This window comes from Taudactylus pleione, unplaced genomic scaffold, assembly GCF_031769625.1.
Source record: "Taudactylus pleione unplaced genomic scaffold, aTauple2 ptg000442l, whole genome shotgun sequence".
Lineage (NCBI taxonomy): Eukaryota > Metazoa > Chordata > Amphibia > Anura > Myobatrachidae > Taudactylus > Taudactylus pleione.
The window spans coordinates 7844177-7864095 of NW_028284844.1; the positions used below are offsets into that span (position 1 = coordinate 7844177).

Consider the following 19919-nt stretch of genomic DNA (forward strand, 5'->3'; position numbering starts at 1 on the left):
CGGCAGAGTGATCGCACGCCGGTGTAAAGATGCCCACTTTCTTTCATTAGCACACGTCATCTCCAGGAAGTGTATGATTACTCAGTAACATCGAGAGCCATCGGAGCTGCACGCAGCCCTTGAGGTAGACCCTACCCCGCGGCAAGCACTGCGATCACTGCTGGCTGAAATACAACCAAGTGACGTGTACAATGACGCCTCCATGCTAATTATGCACACCCAAGAATGCCGTTTTGACGCTCAGACACGCCTGCATACGTTCATCCACTCCCCCGTTTTCCAGAACCTTCCCGTTACCACCCACAAACAGCGCTATGTGTCACTCAAAGTACCGGTCAGTCTTTGATTCACGATCGCAGTGACTGGTTCGCGCACGCGCACTGCGACGCATACTCATGTGCAGACGGGCGACTATTGGCTATAGCGTACGATCGTGACTTAGCCACCGGGTCTGAATCAGGCCCATAGTCTTCATAAGCGGCACCTTTACTGTATACACTGTATGTGGAGGTATTTTTTATTCATTTGCTTAGAGTGTGCCAAGAAATTAGCTTCTTCCCCAAATTTCAATATGGAGACGCAAAACAAATCCCTTCAAAAGTGTAGAATGAGACCCGATTTTCACTGCTTCGGAATTGGTGTCTGCGAGCCCTTTACCTCATGTCCTTAATCTCATTCCACAAAATGAGATCTCATTTACAGATCCATCTATAAAACAGGGCGCATTAATTCGCCTACTGGTAATTTCACAGTGAACGCCTCCATTCCTAAAACCACTTCCTCCTCTTTTACTTGTGCCTTTCCTCAATCTGGCTCCATGAATCAATGCGCCGCCGCAGAAAACTAGGAGCAATTGAGCAAATACAGGTGCGCTGCGACTGCTGGTCCGTGGCCATTTAACACATACATAAATGGCTTCCAGGTGCTCGTGAATCCATTTTTACTGTGTATCAATTCTAAAATTGATACATTTTATAGCTTTCTTTTCCCATTTAAAATAATAATAAAAAATAAAAATGTGTATATTTAGGGGGCAATGCTGCTTTAACCTCCCAGTCCCGACTTTACCTTTAAAAAAAAAATCCTTGGGTGATTGCAGGAGGCCTCAACAGGATTGCCCCAAGACATAACAGGCCCCTGTACTTTGGAAGGCATGGGCCTGACGTGAATATGCTAGAGGGGGCATGACCACAAATTTGGGGTGTGGCTTTGCCACCACGGTAGGCCGTGCCTTCTGCGCCTGGAAGGAGAGTGACTCTGCCTTACCTCCCCCTGTCACCTACAGTGGTATGGCCCATGCTTCTAACCACTTTTTTTTTAAATCTTTTTGAATATCAAAATAACTCATACAAAAAGGAGGGTTGTTTTTGTTTACCTGTAAGAGGTATCGCACATCTATCTCATCTTTAATTGTTGGTTTAATCTATGCTGGACAATTGCTAAAACCTCTGTCCTTGAGTTGAGTAATATTTGTTTTTCTCTACATTTTAACAAACTACAAACAGAGGTGATGGGAAAACAAAACCTCTCTAAACCTGTTAATAATTAACATTGTTGTCAAAGGTCGGTGTAGGGCCACACTAATAAGGAGCAGGCATTACTTAATTTAATAGGGTGGGTTGTGTGTTTGCAGAATGGGAGGGTTTAAGGCGCAAGGGGTGTGCTTAATGTGAATAAAAATATGACTTCAATTCTTCCATTATAGCGTCGTACAATAGCCAATAAATTCTCAAGAAGGCACTTGACAAAGAACACTGAGGGCAGCAATTGGACAGATACGGATTGAGATCCCTATTCTGAATCGGACGCCACCTGCAGGGACTTTTCCATCCAGCAATGGCAGCGTGCTTGATAACTTATGCCAAAGCGAGTATCCGTCCGCCAATGCTGAACATACGTGTGTCTACATATGGATAGCAAGTCCGCCAACTGTTTTTACGACCAGGGACATCATCATTAATATTGGGACTTGCACAATACTTCCCTAAGGTTGGTTGATTATCTCCGGGAGAAGCCCATAGAGGAGATGCAGCTGACCACTTTGGAGACGGGGCCTGACTTTGCGCCATTAGGCATTAGACCCTGGATAGTGATTCTTAAAAATGAAGATCATTGCCATATAATATAAGAGCATTGTAGCATAATTACCACAAGAGGGCGCCCTTGCTCATTTTATAATATACAGTATATCTCTATGTATCTATGTTTATGAACAGTATATATGTGTATGTATATAAAATTTAAATAAAATTAACAATTGATGTATTAGTTCAAAGGACGTAATAGTTCTACAGAAAAGGGTCAGGGGCGGCCGTCATGATTGGTACTTTGACTGATGTGTGTTATTGTATGTAGAACTATATATTCTCTGCAGTACACTTTGAGACTCACAAGGGGGCGCACTTACTCAATTAGCCAACTTGGCCAGGTAGCTTCATGTGGTCACTTTTATGTTTGAAGCTATTACAAACCCACAGCAGTCAGCACAGAGAAAGCGCCTGGCACTCAGGAGAGGATAGCGTCGGATTATATCATGTTATTATACAGCATCTTCCTGAATTTGGGCCTATATTTTACCAGGTGCGTATACACTGGCTAAATGTATATAGGCTCTAGAGATAATTTATTATAAAACCGGTAATGATCAGCAGATAATAACACAGGATTTCGTTTCCAGGAATAAAGTTCTGTATGATTTTAGTATTGTCATTTGTCCCTGTTTGGCAGTGTAACAGGTTATGTGATATTTGGAAAAATCTATAATTTATTTACATTTATAGAGGTCGGTAATCTGATATTAACATTTTATTAACATGTATTTATATAGCTGAAGCATATTCCATTGCGCTTTGCTGCTTATATCCTGCCTTTTCTTATTATGCCTGGGAAAGGGGAACTCTGGAGGGATGAGATCTGGATGGTGTAAAAATATATGTTACAACTTTTAGTACATGCATCCGGCACAACCTCTGAGAATAATGACAGCGCTTATTTTTGGGGCATGCCATTATATCCTGGCATTCAAGGGGTTAAAAAAAAATAATTTGGAAGAATGCGGTGCAATTCACACTTAGGGGATTAAATAGACAAAATAATGTACGCTGGTTCTGACCTCTTTATTATACATTTTGTATTTATGTTTTTGTTTTTTTGTTTTGTTTAAATGTGTATTAGCCTATGATGTTTATGTTATTTTTCTGCTTTTTTAATCATATTTTTATCTTTGTATACCGCATATTTGCCACCTGTAGGAAGGTGTTAAAAGTTTAGATACTTTTCAGATCGGCCCCAATAGGCTCAATGTTAGGAAATATGAAATATATGCAATATGTGTTATTTTAAAATCAGGCAAAATATGGAAGAAAATATAATTGCCAGAAAACAGTCGATTGTATTGATTTTATTATATGATAATATTAACTGTTATCTTGGTTTCTTAAGAGAAGAGAAGTATGAAAGAGGCAGAAAATAGTGATTTATTTGCTAATTTGAGAAGTGACTTGTAAAGATCTGAGCGTGTGACACAAGCATAAATTTGTATCCAACTTAACACCAGAGATAAACTACTCTCAGCTGCCTGTTCTACTGTTGCACTACAAATCTCAGCCCTCCTTTGGCTTATAGTTACCTTGTTTTAGCTTTCAGATGGCAAAAAATAATAATTGTGCAAGAGTCAAATAGTGTCCAGGTGGCGCTAATGTGGTAGCATAAACATATTCCCCCAAATTGTCCACATACAAATATCCAATCCACCTCACATAATAGAAAAGTCTAAGGGGTATATTTACTAAAGTGCGGGTTTTAAGAAGTGCAGATGTTGCCCATAGCAACCAATCAGATTCTAGCTATTATCTTCTAGAACAGAGGTTCCCAAACTCGGTCCTCAGGACCCCACACAGGTTACGTTTTCCAGGTCACCCAGCAGGTGCACAGGTGTAGTCATTACTCACTGACACATTTTAAAAGTTCCACAGGTGGAGATAATTATTTCACTTGTGATTCTGTGAGACCTGGAAAACATGCACTGTTTGGGGTCCTGAGGACCGAGTTTGAGAACCTGTGTTCTAGAAGGTGCTAGATCAATGGTAAGTAGAATCTGACTTGCTGCTATAAGCAACATCTCCACTTCTAGAAACCAGCACTGTAGTAAATATATAATATACCCCTTACTCTCTCAGGACACTTCAGGAAACATTTCTTATTTCTTCCTCTTCTTTTTGTTTGCAACCCAGTGAAAACTGACTTCTTGGTTAACCACCAACATATTTCACCACCATGAATGTCGGTAAAAGCTCTTCAAGGCCAACAAAGAGATCGCCACAATTGTGCAATATCCTCTTAAAAGTTTTATTAGTATTATTATTAGTAGTATTATTATTAACATTTTCTTATATAGCGCAGCATATTCCGTTGCGCTTTACAATTGTAAGCATTAATAGAACAAAACTGGGTAATAACAGACAGATATATAGGTAGGAAGGCCCTGCTCGCAAGCTTACAATCTATAGGGAAATAGGCATTGATACACAAGGATAGGTGCTATATATTGCATTTTGGTCCAGCCAAATGTCTTGGTTGGCTGCATGATCCAGTCACACCGGAATGTCGGCCAAATGTCATGAGGATGTGAGAGAAAGACGATGTGTGAGGTTGTGTGTGGACTGTGAAAGGGGATGTAATTACATATGGAGGCTATGAAGTTTATGTGGGTGGTTCTGGGATCTGATAAGCTTGCCTGAAGAGGTGAGTTTTCAGGGATCGCTTGAAGGATTGGAGACTAGAGGAAAGTCGTATTGTGCGTGGTAAGGCATTCCATAGAGTGGGTGCAGCCCGAAGAAAGTCCTGTAACCGTGAATGGGAGCAAGTAATGCGTGGGGATGAGAGACGCAGATCTTGTGCTAGTACATCACACTCACATTTTACAGAGAGATAATAACAAGCTGATAACTCCACCATACAGTGGTACACTCCCAGGGTGAGCTTGCGTCTTAGGAATATACACTTCACCTGACCCCCAAGATGGCAATGGGTCACATGGGACAGACGCCGGTAGTCAGCTCTCATAGGTCCAGGTAAGTGAGAATAAGGTACTGTAGCTGTACTTCCCGGAGTTTGAAGTCACCCCGCCTAGGGGCCCAAATGTAGACTGCACAAGGGGCCCCTCCTCTCTAGATACTAAAGTTCAAAACTAGCTACCTGTGGTGCGGTGTCTAACTCACGGCACACGTCTTGCGCCATATGGCGCAAACACGCTAAGAGTATGAGGACATCCGTATTCAGTATCCCAGAAAATTGCTGTCATTTTCCTGTATAAAATTCCCGAATGACATCTTGTAGGTAAAGTTGTGAAACCGCCAGGTAACATTATTATTATAGAAGTACGTTTCATACTCTCTTCATCCGTGTCCAGCTGCCAATCACAGGACAACGTGGAGAAGAGCCGATGGGTTAGATCTGTGCAGAGCGCGCCAGAGCCCATAGACTGCGTGATGTCGACCTGGTCTTCCTGGAGCACGTGTGACCCGTGTCAGAAAAAGAGAGTAAGTGCGGAGCATGCACGGATACTATACTATTTATTTCTATAGGGGAGATTTATCACACCTTCTGCAGAGGGCACGTGGTGCTGGTGGTGCCCATAGCAACAGTAAGATTCCACCTATCCTTTATCTAGTACACAGTACATGTTTGAATTAATGACAGCTACAATGTGATTGGCTGCTATGGGTCATACTTGCCTATTCTCCCGGAACAGCCGGGAGCCTCCCAAGAATTAGGTGGCACTTCCGGCTGCCCAGAAGAGTAGCTAAGTCTCCCGGCACTGTACAGTGGGGGGCGGGGACTTGATGACGCCACCACACCCCCTACACAGCCCAACTATGCCGATGCCATGCCCCTTGCTGTGAAAAGTCAGCTGACCTGGCTTCCTTATTCCACAGGGTGCAGGCCAGAAAGTTGCCAAGTATTGCTATGGGCAACCAAGCTCCCAACTGTCATTTTTCAAACAGATGACAGTTGGGAGCTGATTGGCTGGAGGCACCATTATCCTATGGAACAAGTTTTAAAACTCGTTTTAAAATTCATTGATAAACGGGCCCGAAAGTCCAATCAGTTTCTGTTATTTTACAGGCTGTGTTTGAAAAATGACAGTTGGGAGCTGATTGGTTGGCACTTTATCTCATTACATTTTATCTCTCGCCAAGATTTGATACATCTCCCCCTTTGAAAAAGTAGGATTCAAGCTGAAATGTGTTTGAACTCTGTTATCTACATATCCTCAAAATTATATGTACAGTATGTACATCCGTAGACTACTTAAGTTATAAAGAAAGCATTAGCGCAGTTGTTTGTCGGCTTCTAACCACAGGCCAGGCTAATTGAGAAACACTGTTGTTCCATGCTATTGTCTGTGTTTCCTACTCATAGGGATTTCAATAAAATTGATATTAATAATAAAATGAATAATAATAATACAATTATAATAATTCTACAGGAGTAAAGGAATTATGGTCACACAATAACGTAGGACTTTGCATGTATATGCAGGTGCCATGTTTTCGGATGTGCACTAAATTGAATAGCCAGTTGTTCGGGGTGACGTAATAGGTTCTGAGTTTACGGTAAAAAAGCCATGTTTTCTGCGAGTACGAGGTTTAAAGCGCAATTACTTATAACTAAGGCTAAACAAGAACACGTTGTCTCCATAAACTCAGAACCTAGTACATAACCCCCATTGTCTTTCTAATCCCACTTGATACATATTGGATGACAGACCCAGTTATATGATAATATTTCTCCACCAGTAGTTAGTGGAAAAGTAATAGCAAAGTTCATCTTCTTATCAAATGGGGAATAGGAATCTGAAAAATAAATGTGTGGACGTCCCGTTACTGATCCGCAGTTTTTTTTCACTTTGCGCAGTTCCGATACAACCAAATAACTCAAGTGCCTCAGTTCCGAGGGGAGCCCTGCTATACGTTAGACCGACAGGAGGAGGCCTGCGTCACAAGCAGTGTCTGCAGGAACACAAAGAGTTGCGAGGGCTTCCAGTGCGTGGAATCCGGTAAGAGACATGACGTGCGCAATAGAGGGCCTGAATTCTAAGATGAGTCGGCGACAACAAACTATAGACAGTGTAGTTACTTCTATCTTATATGCACCCCCATATTGACGGGCCGACATATGGGATCCTGGGTACACACCAGAACGATGTAATAGACGACGGAACGATCTCTCATCCTTCATTACACTACATGGCGCCACATGCACATCAAACCTGACGGCGTCGCATGCGACCGCAGGAGCACGCATATTGTGCATACACACTGCACACATACAGCTGTGCGGTGAACACAGTTATACAGCGGTGGCAGCAGTATACACAGTATAGTGGTATGCACAGGGTTAACATGGGTATGGATGCTAGTGGCTATGGCCGTGGAGCTATGTGCAGGACATCTGTGCAGTACTGTGCCACTACGCAGTAGCATGTAGGAGTTCGCACATGCGCACAAACTCGGCGGTGACATAATCCTGTCGGTGTGTCACCACAGAGAGGAGACAGGGGCGTGGCTCCAGCTACATGGTGGCTTGTGTACCGGTCTCCTGCCTTTATATACTATACTGGTCTCTGGTCTTTTTTTTTTAACAAGTTTTATCGAAGCATCATGCGTCAGATACACAAACAATTTAGAGAGTGACAAAACAAATAGAAGATAACACAAGAAATGACACTATATAGTTGATACAGATAATCTGTGCGACAAAAACAATGCGGAATATGTCCAAATCATATGGAACCATAAATATATGATAATGCAATAAAGTATAAAAACAATAAGAAAAGGTGCCTCACCATCCCCCTCACCCACAGAAACACCATATTGAGCGATGAATACCTGCAATGTTAAAAATTGAAATCCAGAGAAAAAAAAGGGAAAAGGGAACTGATTAAAATTGTATAGGAGGGACATTAGCTACGAGTCATGTTAAATACCTGGACGAACTCTTCAGGCTATGATGAATTTGCGTCTTCTTGGGGTGGAAAGCAGTAGCATCTGGTAACAAATATTAGAACTGAATATTGTCAGTAATTGGCAAAACATAGCATTAAAATATTAATACATGTTTAATGACACATTTTTGCTTTAGTGTTAGTGATACGAGATTCTATGGCCAGTTCCATTCGATCCTGACTTTTCTCCTCCATGTGACCCCCCCAGGAAAGTGTATCACTCGCCGGCTGATGTGTAACGGGGATGATGACTGCGGAGATTCATCCGATGAGAAGAACTGTAAGACGGTCCGTAGCCCATGTACGGATGATATGGAGCAGTACTGGGGGATTGAGAACCTTGCAGCCGGGTAGGTGTCACTCCAGGGCTCCAATCCTGCATCACCCTGGGCTTCTCCCCTTTGTGCGTATTTAGATATTCAGGGCATAAACAATAGGTACTGTATTCTGCCCTCCAGTGCTTACTATCTAATTGTATCTTGTCTACCCATCCCTGACCTGACCTACTGTATTCCTGACTTTACTTGTACCCGACCATGAATCCATTGTCTGATCTTCTGGTACTCACCCGGCCTGTATCTGTTTCCCTGTGACCCAGATCTTTGCTTTGGTTTCTAATCTTGCACCTGACCTCTAGGGAACTTTGACTCATTGCTCAGAGCTTTCCATGGTCAGCTGCAGCCTAGCCAGGTAAACCTGGGGTCTACAGCCTGTGGAAGTCTCAGTGTGAAAGCATCATCTTTTTGAGGAGCTCCTTGGTAAAGACCAGGCACACATTAAACTTTGTGCCCCAAGTGTATTATCATCAACCACTAGCAGAACCTCGGCTCCATGCCCGCAGTCAGCGACATCACCCACAGTCTGTGACCATAGTTATTGCTATAATGGGACACTTACTTGTCTGCGCTAAATTATGCAGCTCGCAGGGGAATGGTCATGGTGGACATCACTCTGTGTAGGCTGTGAGCAAACTTAGGGGGGTTTGTATCTGTCTCCTCTATGCCCTCTCTCGTCCTAGTTTATAACTTTTTGGGGGCCTTGCACACTCCGAAACAACATTGTAACCCACCGATAATAATACCAAGTCCCTTGCCATGAATCTACAATACCAATATAATGTACCGTATTGTGAGAGGATTATCATTGTCAATAAGAATAGAGATTGGGAACTCTGGGAGAAGATACATACACACAGTTGAGTCACATTATTATGACCACCAGCTAATAGCCAGAGTAACCGCTGTGTGCAGCACGGACAGCAGATAGCCAGGCTGGGAGTGACTCAATAAGGTGCTGGTAGGTTGGCACAGGTATCTGGAGCCATGCTGACTGCAGTGCATCCCACAGCTGCTAGAGGGTGCGTGGTGGAGTATCCACAGATGCTCAATTGGGTTCAAGTCCGGGGAATTAGGGGGCCAGGGAAGTACTTGGAAGTCTTGGTAGTATTCGACCAACCATTGTCAGACATTTCTAGCCGTGTGACATGTCGCTTTGTCTTGCTGGAAGACCCCATCCGTCTCAGGGAAGACAATCCGTATGTATGGGTGCACGTGCTCTGCAAGGATGGATTCATAACCAAATCAGTTGAGAGTGTCTTCCACATGGATGAGTGGACCCAGAGAATGCCATGAAAACATTCCCCATACCATAACGCTGCCACCACCAGCTTGTGTTCTTCCAGCAATGGTCGCAGGGTGTTTGTTCTCAGATGTTTCTCGCCTGACGCGCCAACGTCCATCCGTTCGATGAAGCAGGAAACATGACTCATCGGAGAAGGCAACCCTTAGCCAATCGGCGTAGGTCTAATTCCGATACAGTCGTGAAAATTGAAGCCTTTTCCGCCGATGCACCTTCGTTAGCATAGGAGCAGTGACTATCCGTTTGCTTCGGAGCCCTATACGCAGCACGGTTTGCTGAACTGTCATTTTAGACACACGTCTGGTGGCCTCCAAGTTGGTTTTGACGTTGAGCTGCTCCACTGTAGTGTGTTGGTCGGCCCTCACGCACCTTCGTAACTGACGTTCGGATTAAAGCTGATGGGTATAGACATTGGATTACAGTCTTAAAAAACATTATTTACTATGTATCGGTTTTTGGCTGTCATTTAAAATTCGACGTTGATTTGATACCCTATTTCGCAGCGGATCCAACGGCAGTCTGCGGAGGAGTGAAAGCACTGCGCAGATCACCTTGGTATTTGTTTTATTAATATTGTTAGAAATTGTTAAAAAGTTTTAAAAAAATGTTGTGGGGTTCCCCCCCAATCAATAACTAGCCCCGGGCCTCTGAGCTTAGGCTGGTATTAGAAAATAGGGGGGAGACAACGAGGATTTTTTCCTATTTTCTATTAACCAGCACTAGCCTGACCTGGCGGCTTAGCTGACGCTATAGCAGGAGGACACACAGAGTGGGCTCCCCCTGCTATAACTGCTATCAGCCCCAAACTGGTCAGCCGAGGGCTGGAATACCTAAGGAAGTGGGGACCCTCCCAAAAAATGTTGACCCTGTCCCCAAGGACAACCAGCCCTAGCTATTGATTTTGGTCGATCCCACATTTTTTATTTTTTTAAATAAATTTTAACCCTATTAATAAAACAATATCATAATATTATTTTTTTTTAATAATTTTTAACCCTATTAATAAAACAATATCATAATATTATTTTTTTTAAATAATTTTTAACCCTATTAATAAAACAATATCATAATAATCTGTACACACTTCACATAAACTCACCTGTCACAGGCAGGTCTATTATTTGGGCAGGCTTGCCGTTGGCTTTGCGGCAGGTTCTAAACCCAACCCTTAGTAAAACCAGGGTTTCTATTTTTTTAACTAAAAAAAAACATCGATAGTGAGCCGATATTCAAATGTGTTCTAAAGTAGCCATTTGGTTTTCGTAGGTTTTGCCTCTAATAAATGGGCGGATTGTAAAACCAATGGAGAAACCCAAACCCTACCTTTAGTAAATTTACCCCGGAGTATTAAGCAGATGGGGGCAATCATTTATGGCTAAGTTCTGAAGACTTTGGTGATATGAAACTTTCCAGAAACACCAGTGGTGATGAAGAATGGAAGCAGCAGCCCTCAAACGCCCACCACCCACCCTGGCTGCATTCAGACGGGGGATGTTACTTTTTCACTAGAGTACTCAATTTCTAAAAACTGTTATAAATGAATACTCCCCATAACACAGAACATGTGGCTGCTTTAGAAATCAATAGGATAATAAATTATGAAAATGCCGTTTATTTGACTCTCTCCAGGTAGTCATTATAAAGGTACATTACATACCTGAATAGCCAAAAGACATTTATTTTGCCTTGTAAATAAATTATTTAATGGTAAATAGGAACAAAGTATGAAATATATGTTCCTGTATGAATATTACCAATTTACAGATACATTATTATTATTTGTAACCGTCATGTTTTATTTCAGAAATATTTGCATTCCTGGCATTAAAATATAATATATATTTCTTATTTATATTCACGTAACAATTCACCAACTTTTTTATTTATCCCCAGACTGAATGTATTTACAAATAACCGTGAGGGTACGGTATTGGATCACCGTTATTACGCCGGAGGCTGCTCTCCGCATTACATCCTGGGGACGCGGTTTAGAAAGCCGTATAATGTAGAGACGTACAATCCTGAGGTAAATAAGAGAAAATACACAAATCAGGATGAAAATCATTAGAAAATCATTGTACTTTTATTTTATAAATTATTCCATCAGAGTTACGTAACCCGTGGCTCTCCAGCTGCTGAGGGACTACATATAACAGCATGCCTCCCTCCCCCTTCATCCCTTTAAATGAAAGGGATGGTGGGGGAGGGTCATTAAGTGCAGGATGATGTCTTACTGTTTCCACTATGTCCATTTCCCCTTTGATTCCTAATAAAACAAAAACAGATGCAGATTGATTTTCTGAAACGCCCAAGGTGGGCAAGTAGGTGCAGTTGCGCTAAATGGAAAGATCCGTGCACTCACGTGTTTTGCTCTTTTGTAAATTATTTTTAGAGGCCTGTTTATGAAGGGTCAGAATTGTGGAGTATTTGGGCGTGGCTGCGACTTTTGCGCCTGCGTCTTTATACTAATGCCGTGGCAGCTGATTTCTAACACACCCACCCGCAGTGCCTTGCACCTGTGTAAATCCGACTCTGTGCGCCTTTAGATGTGCCATGGAAACTCGCACAGGCCCTATGACAAGTGCAGTTTTTCCGTCTATGAGCGGTTGTCATTGTTAGATGCAGCCGCTATCAGCGATACACCTGCGTCTGCCTAGTCACCCCCCGGTACCTCCCAGGAACCCTTCTAAAATCCACACTCCCTGCATCCAAATTTGTTCTGCGTCTCCATGCGGAAACAATTGGGACGCATCACAGTATTTAAAATGTTGGCTAACTGTGCTCCTTTCGGCATAACATACAGCTCTAAATCAAACCCTTTGTTTTCAGGTATATTTGCTACCTACTGCACCTAATATCACCTAGAGATGTGTCCTCATTCACCTAGTGTTTTTGCTTCATATAGCGCAAAATGCTTGGCGTGACTTAGATGCCACATGGAAGATATTGAGTTTTGGACTTTCGCTGCTTTGTAGCTTTATTGCACCACATGGTGGTTTTTTTCAATGATAGTACTGTACTGTCCCCAAAGAAAGTAATGGTTCCACTGACTTCAATGATGGTACTTTCCCCATAGAAAGTAATGGTTCCACTGACTTCAATTGATAGTACTTTCCCCAAAGATTGTAATGGTTCCACTGACTTCAATGATAGTACTTTCCCCAAAGAAAGTAATGGTTCCACTGAATTCAATGATAGTACTTTCCCCAAAGAAAGTAATGGTTCCACTGACTTCAATGATAGTATTTTCCCCAAAGAAAGTAATGGTTCCACTGACTTCAATGATAGTACTTTCCCCAAAGAAAGTAATGGTTCCACTGACTTCAATGATAGTATTTTCCCCAAAGAAAGTAATGGTTCCACTGACTTCAATGATAGTATTTTACACATAGAAAGTAATGGTTCCATTGACTTCAGTGATAGTACTTTACATAAAGATAGTAATGGTTCCACTGACTTCAATGATAGTACTTTCCCCAAAGAAAGTAATGGTTCCACTGACTTCAATGATAGTACTTTCCCCAAAGAAAGTAATGGTTCCACTGACTTCAATGATAGTATTTTCCCCAAAGAAAGTAATGGTTCCACTGACTTCAATGATAGTATTTTCCCCAAAGAAATTAATGGTTCCACTGACTTCAATGATAGTATTTTACACAAAGATACTAATGGTTCTGCTGACTTGAACCATAGTACTTTCCCCAAAGAAAGTTTTGGTTCTTCTGACTTCAATGATAGTACTTTACACATAGAAAGTAATGGTTCCATTGACTTCAGTGATAGTACTTTACACAAAGATAGTAATGATTACGCTGACTTGAACCATAGTACTTTCTGCAAAGAACGTAATGATTCCATTGACTTAGTACTGTCCACAAACATAGTACTGGTTCCACTGACTTCAATGATAGTACTTTCCCAAAGAAAGTAATGGTTCCATTGACTTCAGATATTTATGGTTCCACTGATTTCAATGATAGTACATTCACCAAAGAAAGTAATGGTTCCATTGACTTCAATGATAGTACTTTACACAAAGAAAGTAATGGTTCCATTAACTTCAATGATAGTGCATTACACAAAGAAAGTAATGGTTCCATTGATTTCAGTGATAGTACTTTACATAAAGATAGTAATGGTTCCATTGACTTCAATCATAGTACTTTCCCCAAAGAAAGTAATGGTTCCACTTACTTTAAAGATTGTACTGTCCACAAAGAAAGTAATGGTTCCACTGACTTCAATGATAGTACTTTCCCCAAAGAAAGTAATGGTTCCACTGACTTCAATGATAGTATTTTCCCCAAAGAAATTAATGGTTCCACTGACTTCAATGATAGTATTTTACACAAAGATACTAATGGTTCTGCTGACTTGAACCATAGTACTTTCCCCAAAGAAAGTTTTGGTTCTTCTGACTTCAATGATAGCACTTTACACATAGAAAGTAATGGTTCCATTGACTTCAGTGATAGTACTTTACACAAAGATAGTAATGATTACGCTGACTTGAACCATAGTACTTTCCGCAAAGAACGTAATGATTCCATTGACTTAGTACTGTCCACAAACATAGTACTGGTTCCACTGACTTCAATGATAGTACTTTCCCAAAGAAAGTAATGGTTCCATTGACTTCAGATATTTATGGTTCCACTGATTTCAATGATAGTACATTCACCAAAGAAAGTAATGGTTCCATTGACTTCAATGATAGTACTTTATACAAAGAAAGTAATGGTTCCATTAAACTTCAATGATAGTGCATTACACAAAGAAAGTAATGGTTCCATTGATTTCAGTGATAGTACTTTACATAAAGATAGTAATGGTTCCATTGACTTCAATCATAGTACTTTCCCCAAAGAAAGTAATGGTTCCACTTACTTTAAAGATTGTACTGTCCACAAAGAAAGTAATGGTTTCACTGACTTCAATGATAGTACTTTACACAAAGATTGTAATGGTTCCACTGACTTCAATGACAGTACATTCCCCAAAGAAAGTAATGGTTCCATTGACTTTAATGATAATACTGTCCACAAAGAAAGTAATGGTTCCACTGACTTCAATGATAGTACTTTACACAAAGATTGTAATTGTTAGACTGACTTCAATGACAGTACATTCCCCAAAGAAAGTAATGGTTCCATTGACTTCAATGATAATACTGTTGACAAAGAAAGTAATTGTTCCACTGACTGCAATACTGTCCCCATTGAAAATTTTGGCTCTTTTAACTTCAAATATAGTATTTTTCCCATATATTAACACATCAGCTTACTTCAATGATAGTATAGTACTTGGCTCAGTTGGCTTCAGTGATGGCACTTTCCCCATGAACTTCAGCGATAGCAGATTCTCCATCCAACTCAGCACTGAGATGGGATGTGCTGATGTATTACAACATAATATTGGGGAACACTATTATCCATCATCATCTAGGACTGTAGATTAATATAGTAATGGTGCAACTGTGTAACAACAGTTTCCGAAGTTACTTTGTAACAACAGTGACATCGTAATCAATGCTAATACATTCTTCTATTTTTAGGGGAAAGGCGTCTATGAGTTTAAACTTTCTGAACATGCATCATATTCAGATTATGAGAGAGATTTTCTTAGCATACATACCAAAGAAACAAGCTTCAGTTTCGGATTTAATATACCGGCAGTTGTTGAGATTGGTTTCAGCTACAGTGATATGAACTTTAAAAAGTTTGTGGAAAAAACAAAGAGATTCTCACATGCGGTAAGTACACACACAGGGGCGTGGCCAGCGATTTCTCTACTGCGCACGCGCATATTTCTAGAAAATTATTTAATCGTACCGGGTAGGCTTTGTGTATTGAATGGGTGCTGTATGGTAGTGATGTTAATGTGAGTGTTTATTACATAATAGAAGACCTCCCATGTAATGATCTGATACAGGTACAAATGTAACAAACGACATGCAGCAAAGAGAACTTACCAAAAATGTGCTCTTGAAGTTGTTCATCCTGCATGCACCTCTTGGGTGCTCCAGATGCCTTTGATGTCAGTGCACAGGTTTCCATTACGGGGACTCTGTTGAACCTGTGTAGGGTCAGTGTGGTAGTAGCAATGCATGTAGAGGTAGGGTTTACTGTTATTCATGCCGCCACGGTCTGGTCTATGCTATATATTTACAACTGGTATTGCTCTTAGAATGGAAGTCCAGAATGGCATAGTCGGCAGGTGAAAGTGACAGTGATAGTGAACTGCGTTGCCCAGTATTAAGAAAACAGCGCTGAAGCTCACAGTTTGTTAATGTGACGATGAACCCTCGGATGGTTCTTAATGGTACAAGTCTGAACGGTCCGGGAGTGAAGACCGTCCAGAGTGAGAGCTAAATATAAACACAGTGGGGCTATTCATTGTGAAAGAAGGTGAGACTTACTGTACTGTAGATATTGCAACGCATTTCACCCAATTAGTCGGCCTTCTTCAGGGATAGTGGTATCCCTTACACAAATTTATGTTACGCTTGTAATTTTCACTCCACATTGTAGAATGCAGTGGAACATCTCTAGAAGACAGCTAGGACCACTTTGAAGAAGATAGTATCTGCAGTCATGTTTAAAATTCTGTTCTCTTTCTTAGTTCAGTTTTAATTGTAGTGTAATACAGCAGCACAGACGGTGTAATGGTTAGCATTACTGCCTCACAGCACTGAGGTCATGGGTTTGATTCCCACCACAGTGTGGAGTTTGTATATATACACGCTGTGCTTGCGTGGGTTTCCTCCGGGTACTCCGGTTTCCTCCCACACTCCAAAAATATACTGGTAGGTTAATTGGCTCCCAGCACAAATTAACCCTAGTGTGTAATTGTGTGCGCATGTGGTAGGGAATATAGATTGTAAGCTCCACTGGGGCAGGGACTGATGTGAATGGCCAAATATTCTCTGTAAAGGGCTGCGGAATATGTGTGCGCTATATAAATAACTGGTAATTAATCAATAAATATGTCCCTTTTGGCTATTTCAGAGCAGTCTATTTATAAGTGCGCGGTCTGACGTCGAAGTGGTTCAATACAAACTGAAATCCCGGAGCCTGATGCTTCATTCTGAGTTCTTCCAGAGGATAAAGCAATTGCCGATGGACTATGTTTATGGAGAATATCGAGACCTCTACCGGGACTATGGAACACATTTCATAACTGAAGCAACTCTAGGTGGACTCTATGAATACACTCTGATTCTGAAAGATGATAAAATAAAAAAAGAAGGTAAAGTTTTCTAAGTAACTGATGTCATTAATTACATTTTCAGAAGAAAGTTTATGTGAATTCCCGCACAGAATTTCTTGACAAAAGTCTTAAACCCCCTATTGATATATTTTAGTTAGTATTGCATCTATAATGTAGTTATATTTTGTTCTTCACATACTTTAATATGGGGGAAGTGGTGCTACCTTGCTCACTAAATAAATATGATATCACATCAAAAAGAAGAGGAACAATGTGAGACTAGTTGGGTGCACCCAAATAGTCTCACATTGTTCCTCTCCTTTTTGATGTGATGTCATTAATTACATGTAATTTTAACATTCCTACTAGGAGCATCAGTGATGGCAAATGATCTAAATGTCAATTATTTTAGCTAGTTCCAGAAATAGGGAAAACAAAATCAGTGAAATAAATTTAGAAATGAATAAAATAAATACCCGCCCTCAATAAGTATTTGCCCACTTATTCAGAGGGTGGAAGTTGTTACTGTAAACTTTGGATCAACTTCTAACTTTAAGTAATTACCGGCACTTTTTTTTTCCTAAGTGCCAGAACTTTTTGTCATAGATAGTAGGTTATGACAATGTTGACATTTCCAATTTCGACATTCTGTCATTGTCGACATTTTGCAGGTGTCAACATTTTAATCGATGTCAACATCATCAGTGTTGACCTGTTAACATCATGAACGGAGATGTTTTCTGTGCCTGATTCATCAAGGATCGCAACTGGGAACACGCGCTCAATTGGACGATTGTTCATGCATATGCGTTGCAGTGTGTGTGTGCGAACGCTCCGATGTGATCGGGACTGCGATTGCACTGGCTATGCAGACTCATCGCAGAGTGATTGACAGGAAGTAGCGTGGGTGGTGACGGGGGGAGGGGCGGGGGGGGGGGTGGTTGGAGAAACGCAGGCGTGCCAGTGCATAGGTCTGAGGTCTGATAGCGTGCAAAGTTAGCAATGTCTGAGTAAGGTATGCCCTTGTGTAAGTGTGCGTGAGGCTGCGATTGTATTTGATTGCACCAATGTTTTTGCAGTCTTGCTAAACCTTACGAATGTGTGTAAGGTAAGGTGGGTGTCCTTATGTAGTGCTAAGGTGGCCTAGTGATTGCCAGGGGTGTATCTAGGGATCCAAGCGCCCCTGGCAATGTTATGGACTGGCACCCCCCCTATGCAGTGCCCCCAGTAGTAGTCCCCCCTATGATGCATTGCCCCCAGTAGTAGTCCCCCCTATACAATGCCCCCAGTAGTAGTCCCCCCTATACAATGCCCCCAGTAGTAGTCCTCCCTATGCTGCATTGTCCCCAGTAGTAGTGCCCCCTATACAGTGCCCCCAGTAGTAGTCTCCCCTATGCTGCATTGCCCCCAGTAGTAGTCCCCCCTATACAATGCCCCCAGTAGTAGTCCCCCCTATGCTGCATTGCCCCCAGTAGTAGTCCCCCCCATACAGTGCCCCCGGTAGTGGCCATCCCCCCTAAAGTGCCCCCAGTAGTGGCCCCCCTATACAGTGCCCAAAGTAGCAGGCACCCCCCATAAAGTGTCCCCAGTAGCGGCCACTCTCTATACAGTGCCCCCAGTAGCAGCCACGCCCCCCATAAAGTGCCCCCAGTAGTGGCCACCCCCTATACAGTGCCCCCCCTGCTGTACCAGGCTTACACACACACACATAGAAGAAAAAAAGGCACAACTTATCTGATCCCCACTCCTGATGCGACCGCCGCTGTCCGCTCCGAGTCCTGAAACTTCTCTTGCACTATGGGAGAGACGTCATGACGTCTCTCCCATCACCAGCTGCGGTGGGAGCCGAAAGACGGAGCTCATGAGTGAGCTCCAGTCGGCTCCCTCCATGGACGACGTAGCAGCCAATGAGAGTCTGTCTGACTCTCATTGGCTGCTATAACAACACACAGCGGCTGTGTGTTTGTAAACTGTGTAGGGCAGACCGCTACTCATTGCGGTCTGCCCTACACTTGTGGGGCTGGGGGACTAGAAGGGGTAGTCCACCCCTTGGCTGCTGGTGGCACTGCCGGATGGCGCCCCCCTTTGGTAGGCACCCCTGGCGAGTGCCATCCTGGTCAATGGGTAAATACGCCCCTGGTGATCGCAATGAGTTAGCATACTATCGCAGTTGAACTCCGTGCATAATTGCTATTGCATTCGAAGTTGTGATCCTTGCTGAATCAGGCCATCCGTGCATATCATATGTTAAAATTTGTAACAGCCTATTTCCTTTGGGCAAACTGCAGAAACGTGCTGTAACCCGTAGCAACCACCCAAATGTTTTTGTTTTTTCTATAAGGTTCACTTTGTTGCTAGTATTTTGACAGCTATAATCTGATCAGTTGCTGTGGGCTTACATTACATTATTGCACGTAGAACCATTTTATGAAATAGTCTGCATATAGTGTGAAACTGGCCTCCAGGTGGAGTTTTTAAAATGTTACTGACCCTCCTGGGTTGTCAGGGAGACTCCTGAAATACTGGGCGATCTCCCCAGTGCCTGAACAGAACAAGGTGGTCATAAAACAGCATGTAAATGTGATTCAGTCGCCACACTGATGCCTGGCACCTCATCTCTCTGCAGTGGGTGGAGTGTGCTGATGGAAACGGCGTCATTTTGTTGCAGTGGGCGGAGCCTGATCACATGAATTGTGTTGTTAGATGACCTGACTTCTCAGTTCCTCATCTCGCTGAGAGGAGCTCAGTAATAGTAGATAAGGGTGGCCATAATTGGTGTTACATATAATTATTAAGCCCTCTTCCATTTTGTATCCCATAGGTTATAAGTTAAGTGACGTAAAGTCCTGTATGTCGGCAGGATTTACACTCGGTGTTAATATAAAAGGAATTTGGGTAAGTGGCAGCATGTCCGCCGATGTCTGCCGAGCGCTCCTGAAGGAAATTGGAGGTGAGTAATTATCTCCTGCTATCTTCTTTACTTCCATTGATTTAGGACAATAGCGTACAGTATATGGCTTCCATTAATGTCTCTTTAATTCTACTGTACTGCACCACATAC

General features: G+C 42.1%; 1 protein-coding gene across 1 annotated transcript in view; it reads left to right on the plus strand.

Annotated features, from left to right (window-relative positions):
• The first annotated feature begins 2510 nt into the window (after positions 1 to 2510).
• C8B (complement C8 beta chain) overlaps positions 2511 to 19919 on the plus strand; it is a 53152-nt gene continuing 35743 nt past the window's right edge. Inside the window, exons 1-8 of the mRNA XM_088447831.1 lie at positions 2511 to 2580; positions 5411 to 5540; positions 6919 to 7060; positions 8220 to 8361; positions 11543 to 11675; positions 15204 to 15401; positions 16657 to 16897; positions 19680 to 19808. Coding sequence (XP_088303957.1) covers positions 2534 to 2580; positions 5411 to 5540; positions 6919 to 7060; positions 8220 to 8361; positions 11543 to 11675; positions 15204 to 15401; positions 16657 to 16897; positions 19680 to 19808 — 1162 coding nt within the window. The 5' untranslated portion in view covers positions 2511 to 2533. The remainder of the gene's footprint in view (positions 2581 to 5410; positions 5541 to 6918; positions 7061 to 8219; positions 8362 to 11542; positions 11676 to 15203; positions 15402 to 16656; positions 16898 to 19679; positions 19809 to 19919) is intronic.